This window comes from Sinocyclocheilus anshuiensis, unplaced genomic scaffold, assembly GCF_001515605.1.
Source record: "Sinocyclocheilus anshuiensis isolate Anshui unplaced genomic scaffold, SAMN03320099.WGS_v1.1 scaffold510, whole genome shotgun sequence".
Classification (NCBI taxonomy): domain Eukaryota; kingdom Metazoa; phylum Chordata; class Actinopteri; order Cypriniformes; family Cyprinidae; genus Sinocyclocheilus; species Sinocyclocheilus anshuiensis.
Window position 1 is genome coordinate 1141923 of NW_015542360.1, and position 7699 is coordinate 1149621.

The window sequence follows — 7699 nt, forward strand, 5'->3', positions numbered from 1 at the left end:
AAGAGGAAGAAAAAAAAAAAAAATTGTTTCTCAGTGTGTTTAGCTCTTTACAATATAAAATGACATTGTCATCATATTGAAATCTGCCTCTGTCTGATCAATTTCTCATTCACTAGTATAGTTGTGGCCAAAAAAAACCCCCAAAAAAAACAACACACACACACACACACACACACACACAGTTGACAGGGACAAGTGTGTTCGTAAACCTGTTTGGGTGAGTGTTTTATTTAAATTTGTCATCTGTAAAATCTACAATATGTTCTCATGTAGTGTCAGTGTGTGGCTTGGCTTTTTATGTTCACACAACACATTTTATTAAAATCAGACTATCAGAAACAATATGCATTGCTAGCCAACCAAGTGTCAAGAGATGTACAAATACAAATTATAGCCTAATGTTATAACTAGCCGTTATTGACCAAAATTATACCAAGTTAATAGATTTATTTATTAAAAGCTGGCACTGCAAATCACAAGTTTGACAGTCTATACTGTAGTGACACACTTGTACTAAAAACTTGTTCACACTTTAAAAAAAAAAAAGATTAGTTACACGTTATCTGTAAAAAAAAACAGCTGGCCTATATACATTTAACAAAACCATAGGCCAACTAAACATCCAGAAGGAGGTGGGTCCTCTGTGTTAAACAAGTTTATTGTACCAGTTCAAACATGTTCATTATGCAACATTTTAGCCCCTCCAGCAGAGTGGAGACACATCTTCAGAGTATGAACAATACTGATATTATCAAGTATTGGGGCACGTGTTCTCCATTTTAATACTCGAGTTTCATCTATTGTCCAGTGGTATGAGGGATAAGATGGTACTTACAGTTACGTTTAATTTTCTGCTGCAGTATTACAATACTATTTCTGCTATAGCATTAATATTTAGCGAGAATTTAAACTTCTTGTTTACCTCTAGCTTGGGGAAGCTAGGGAAGCTCCGCTTACTTTCGTTTTCTATATATAATGCTCTGCTACATATTCGGTTATATAAAAAAAATCGTAACATACCTGATTTTCATCATTTATGAAGTTAAATAATTTACAAATGTAATGTTTAAACGGTTTCTTAAATACTTTCGCCAAACACTGCGCCCTTCCGCTGACTGCGCGCGCACTTCAGACAAAGAGTATAGAAGACCAAGAGGCGAAACTCTGATGCTTTTTGGGAAGCAGCCACTAGGTGGCGCTTCGGTAGCGCGGCCGCCATTTTGGAGTGAACATTTTAACTGGACAACAGCACAGATACACAGAAATAGACAGAATAACAACGAAAGAGAGGTCGAAGTGGAATAAAAGAACGCAATGTTGGGCAATCCACTGCAAAAATTATCAGTGTGACAGTAAAAATCTTGCCTTTCATCGTTTTCCCAAAGACCCTGACAGGTAATTATTCACATTAATTATTCATTATTATTATTACAAAAGTGTAACAATATTGTGAGTTTTGAAGTGGGACCTAGCATTTTCTTATGCACCTGCTAACTACTGTCTTTAGTCTAGTAGTAAGCTTAATTCCTTTTAGGAACTGCAGGTCCTAGCCATAGAAACCATATAATGATTTATATTGATATGACTAAGTAATGAGCTTATGCAACTTTACACATTTACAATTACTTACTATATTATTATTTACTATTACTCCACTAGGTCTGAAATATATATTGTACGTTTTAATCCCCTGGAACACACTACAAACATGATGATCTAGATTAGATGATGCATGTGTCTTTGTCATAATTAACGTTAAACGATTAAACAATTTTGGAGAAAGTGGCTGTATGTGTGGTTTTTTTTGTACATAAAAAAGTTTTTTTGTTTACAGTCTTCCTTTAACGGACATTAATATAAGACAATACTGCAAAAACAGTTTACTGTCAAGCTGTTATATTCCTGTTATATATTTATTGCCCAACATTCCTAATTTTTCTGTCATTAGTTTAATTTCATATGTTGGTATTAATTCAGTGTTTATAATGGTAACACTTGTTTTCAACTGGAACTGACATGGTTTCTAGAGAGCAAAAGGTTTTGTGAAAAAAGGGAAGACTTTAAAATAAAGTCTGTAAAATTAACTGTTAAAAGGATTTGATTATCACTAGTCTAGTGATTGTATGTTATTGTTGTCATCGTTCAGGCTGTATTTCAGCTTTAATGTCCGTTTTTTTAAACAAAGCAGCTGATATTTGCCATAGCGGCAGCTAGAAGCTAGTGGACTGCCGAGTCGCTTTCACCCCAAAATGGCGGAAGCGCAGGGCTGCTGCTGGGCGCCGCTGTTGCAATGGAACGTTCTACTTAGTTTCGCCTCTTCTATACTCTTTGCTTCAGAAGAGTTTATTTGAAGCTCTTCTTCTTCTTCTTTTGATTTGCCAAGTGTGCTTACACACACAAGGAATTTGTCTTGGTGGCAGAAGCTTCAAGTGCACAGACAGGATAACAAGTGACAAGACACAGATAACGAAATAAACAAGTGATTAAAAATAAATATGTGAAAACAATACACAATAGACAAAAAGACAATTGACAGTATACTGAATGTACAGATGTGCTATATACAAATTATGCATGGGAATGTAGCTAGATGTAAGATATGTTAAATCAATAACATATTTATAATAAATATACGTATGGATAGTTGGGTATTGCACATGATTCGCTCAGCAGTCCGGACTATCCTCTGTAGTCTTCTGAGGTCAGATTTGGTAGCTGAGCTGAACCAGACAGTTATTGAAGTGCAGAGGACGGATTCAGTGACTGCAGAGTAGAACTGTTTCAGCAGCTCCTGTGGCAGGTTGAACTTCCTCAGCTGGTGAAGGAAATACAACCTCTGCTGGGCCTTTTTAACAATGGAGTCAATATGAATGTCCCACTTCAGGTCCAGAGAGATGAATAAAAAGACATCTCTTGCTTCATCCGATTCTCCCCCAGGTAATCTTTGATGACATTCTGTTGATTTTTACTGTCCATCTGGAGAAAGGCAGGCCCTATCACCTCCCCACGGAATAACTCACGGTGACTCTGTATCCAGCACTACACTGGACCTTATGTCCCTTACAAACTTCCACTTTATGTCCTCTTGGCGCTCCTGTTAAAAATAGAGAATATGTGTGTGTTGGAGGGCATATGTGTCCACTAAATAGTATTTACCTCATCAATCTACATACAAAAATATTTATGATTTTAAACCACAAAAATCAATCAATACAGTATCTAAAGAAATGCTCCCACCATATCTCCATGCGCCCCTTCATGGCTTATGTGGTCCTCCAAGTGAATTGTAACGAGTAATTTTCTTTACTGGTGAAATTGCAGCAGGACCCCTCATCCCGGCAGAACTGCTCTGTTTGCCAACCACTAAAAAGAAGAAGCTCTACTGCTCTGCTCTGCATCAGGCTAGGACCGAAAATGCGTAGAATGCTGTGAAACATGACAAACAAACATTGACAATCATTATGTGATCTTTCCATTAATAAAGAATGATACAAAGATAATTGGTAAACTTCTTCTTTTTAGCGGTTGGCAAACAATTCGACTTATCTTCTTATTGATGCTTCTTCCTGTTTCAAAATAATAAGAATGTGACGTATTTGGAGACGGGCGTGGCTTGTGACGTCACGTTTGGATGTGGGCGGGGTTGGATGTCCACCACAGGCTGCAGCGAGACGCTCCTCGAATTTTCGGCCGCCAAAAATTATCGGCCGAAAATATACATATAATAATATAGCCTATATGGCGCGCCGCGCCCCGCCCGGCAGTATTCAGCGCGTAGGTTTCACTCCTTGTCACTGCGTGGTTTGATGCTCCACTCAGTATTCCGAATGTGAATGTGCGTTCCGTTCGTGTATGCTCATGCTCACCGGAAAAGCAAAGTCCGCTCAAATAACACGCTGACAGGAAATTTCTATGCAGTATACTTGTTCCTGTTGGTAGTAGCGCTACTGTGCTGTAACATGCTGTTGTACAGCTGTACTGGGCAATGCTGGTAAAATTATGCTACCTTACGCTATGCTCTACTCACATGCTCTTTTAATAATAACTTTGTAGGACTATACATTATTTGGATAATTAGTCAAAAAACAACGGTGCATTAACTGTTAACAAGCACAACTGTTGGTTTTAATAATGCATTAGTAAATGTTGAAATGAACATGAACTAAGATTAATAAATGCTGAAGAACTATTGTTCATTCTTATTTAATGTTAACTAAAGTAGTTAACTAATGTTAACTAATTAACCTTATTGTGAAATGTTACCAATATTAATGTAAATTCTGTCCAGTTTTAATGTGTTACTTTCAGTAAAAGTGTGGCTATTTTATTGGCTTGTGTTTTTTAAATTCAGTATCATTAAAATGATTGAGTTAAATTAAAAAGTCTTACAAAATTACTTTATATTATTTAATAAAATAAATAATAATTACAAAGCATTTTCGGTTTTGGTTTTCAGCCAAGTGCATCCAGAATTTTTGGTTTCGGTTTCGGCCCAGAATTTTCATTTCGGTGCATCCCTAAAATTAATTATATTCATTCCATCAATACTGTATTTTTTAGGTAAATCAAGATGTTTAATAACATTCCAAGTACTTCCTTCTAAAAGATTCTGAACATTAACATTTACAATGTTTTTCTTTAGCACTTAAAACATTTCTCTTCTTTCCTCCTCATATATACATTCCAATAAGACATGTAATATTGATTACGTTATCTCACAATTTTAAGCTCTTTCTTCAACCGATAAGGGGACAGTTTGAAAAAAGAATCATCTCAACAGAAAGTAATGTAGAAGAAGTTAGTATGAGAGAGCTTTTTGAAACATCCCCTGCGTCCCAATGTGCATACTGTCCACCCTATCTGCCCTAAATAGTATGGGAAATTACTAATATCACATAGAATTTAGGATGGATAATATGCACATTGGGACGAATCAATTGCTTCTCAGAATGATTCACCGTTTCGAAGCGCTCGAAAAGTCACACTCTATAGTGACGCCTGCTGGCTACAAAGCTCAAAACTCAGACAAACATGTATAAAATACCTTTTACAAACCAACTGGAAATGTTTTATTTAAAGTATAACATATGCGATTAACAAATCTAACATCGTTAAATATGAAGTGTAATATGGCAGCTGGTGGAAAAACATTACAATTTTCTAGCAAACATAAGTATGATTTAATGCTCAAAATAGAAATCTTTTCGAACAATACAAGTCTTAATTCGAACTTTTTATCAATTCAACACATCCTTGTTGAATAAAAGTATCAATTTATTTAAAAAGAAAAAAAACGTTTTTTTTGGACGGTAGTGTATTGTTACAAAATATTTCTATTTGAATAAATGCTATTCTTTTAAACTTTTTATTCATCAAAGAATCCTGGAAAAAAATATTAGGCCTACAGGTTCCATATTTATATTTGCAAGCACACATGTACAAATGTGAGCATAATCAAGTTATGATTATACAATTACACAATAAACAAGTGTGACTTTGTGCCATTTTGTTTTACAAAATAAAAGCATTTCCAAGCAAACTTCCAGATTAAATATCAAAGCACACGAGTGTGATAGTGCAAATTTTCATAATTTTTTATCTCATATTGTGAAAATTATTAATAAAAAATTAATAAGATTTATCAGATGCAAATAGAAACACAAAACCAGTCCTAAATGAAAGAAAACAAGTTGACAAAAAGATTGAATCCAATATTTGGTGATTATATAGCATAATGACAGATTTATAAGCAATTGTTTGGAGGCCGGTCATTTTTGACTGGGAACACCACGAGTGTTACAGGAATCCGAAAACAACCAGAGGATTAATGTTATCTGTGTTATATACTTCATCTGCAACAGCAATGTAAACTTTTATAAACATCCGTTTGGTCGTTAACTTTTAAATGCATCATTATGCAGAAAATATGAACAGAGTTCTCCGCATGAAGACCCGGGGCTCGCAGATTAACGTGCTACCTCTTTTCTCTCCAATACGGTAGGAAGTTAAATGAAATGAAATGTGGAGGATGTTAACTCTGACAAGATGATTGACAGGCCAGTTCACAGTGACAGGGTGCGTGTAACTAGCGGTCCGTTAAAGACGCAATTGTATGACGTGATACTATGTCCTAAAGCTTGCCTACTCTTCTACTACACACTCAAAAGTGTGTACTTTTTCTTCACCAAAAAAGTACATACTTTAAAGGCGTAGTATAAGTAGGCACATTGGGACGCAGCATTTGTCCTTTCCTCGCTCAGAGTTGCTCTCAGATTGGTCCTGAATCACTTTTAAGCTAAGACTCCTAGTTAGAAATTTTTAAGCTAAATTAGGAGCTCTCTGAGAGGATTCTTAGCATCTTTAAGAATACGGGCCCAGGTGTTTAGTTTCATTTGGAACACCCCAACAAATGGTGTTCCCTTCCCAAGGTGCCCTTCAAGGGTGCAAAAATGCCACTGTTTGAAAACAAATGGCTCGCAAATGTTTTGAGGTTTCACAAAGCATTGGCTGTTTCTCAATTCTAATGCAAAAAACGGACTTGCATTCTCATGGAGACCGGTCTTGCCTTAAGAGGGTCATGAAACCCCAGAACACATTTTTCTGAGCAATTTCGTTCTTGAAAAGCAAAGTCGAGGTTACGTCACGGGATGTGATGTAGAGCCGGCCCTCGGAGTGTGTTATAGATAGGCTGCAGGGGCGGGAGAGGGCCGTTTCTACGTCACTCGTTTCTGAGCGCTTTTCTGCATTTATTCATGAGAAAGAGCTTGTTCTACCCAATCACTGCGCTGTAGTATGCATAAAAAATATCTGCTGTATTATGTATAAGATAGTACCGCTTCTTCCCTCAGTGTCATTCAGAGACATGCCTCGATGTAAGTGCTTGTATCCTCGGTGGGACAACAAAAATGAATTGGTTATGCAGCGGATATTGCCTGATGAGTCGGGAATGAGTGCTGTAGATGCAAGAGCTTCTACGCCCGGCAGAGGTCGACGAGAAGCCTCCATCTGCGCCGCTCTCGCCTGTGCCTTCCAGGTTTCCAATAGCTGCGCCACCCAGTAGTTCTTTTTTAGTACCCCATTCGGACCCGCTGTTAATGTTAAAAACAAAAGAAATAGAATTGGAAATTAAACGGGAGGAGAGTGAGGCAAAGAGGCTTAGGTTAAGAGAACTAGAGCTTGAGATGGAAAGGGAGAGATTTCGGCAGGATCGCGGCCGGTTTCACCCGACTGAGAGCGCACCAGGGAGTTCCCCTGCTTCGCTCTCATTTGCTCAGTTACCTACAGGACCTAGGCCAGTCTCTTCCATTCCCGTTCCACCTCCAGCGGCGATTACTTCGCCTGACTTTGATGTTAGCAAACACATTAATTTGGTGCCTCCTTTTTGGGAAGCTGAAGGACATGAGGACACAGAATGGATCTTTGAAGAATTGAAATGCACTGTGTTCCATTCTGAAGGGCTCATGCCTTTGCAATCCTTTCAAAAGGTTTACCCTCCAGAGTGAGAGCTTTGAAAGGATGATGAGTGTAGGAGACCCAAAAAAACTATTAAAAAAAAACTCTTCCTGAGCCAATTAAGGAGGTGCTATCGTCGCACAATTAAACCTGCATGAACAATCATGGGAGCATAGGGCTGGACAATAATTCAATATCAATATGTATCGCGATATAATTTTTTTCAATAACGGTGATATGATTTTTA

The 7699-nt window shown here is 37.3% G+C and overlaps 1 protein-coding gene across 1 annotated transcript in view; it reads right to left on the minus strand.

Annotated features, from left to right (window-relative positions):
- Nucleotides 1–1398, minus strand: part of LOC107691884 (CD276 antigen homolog) — a 4688-nt gene extending 3290 nt beyond the window's left edge. Inside the window, exon 1 of the mRNA XM_016490712.1 lies at nucleotides 1021–1398. Within this exon, the coding sequence (XP_016346198.1) occupies nucleotides 1021–1034 (14 nt within the window). The 5' untranslated portion in view covers nucleotides 1035–1398. The remainder of the gene's footprint in view (nucleotides 1–1020) is intronic.
- Between the last annotated feature and the right edge of the window lie 6301 nt (nucleotides 1399–7699).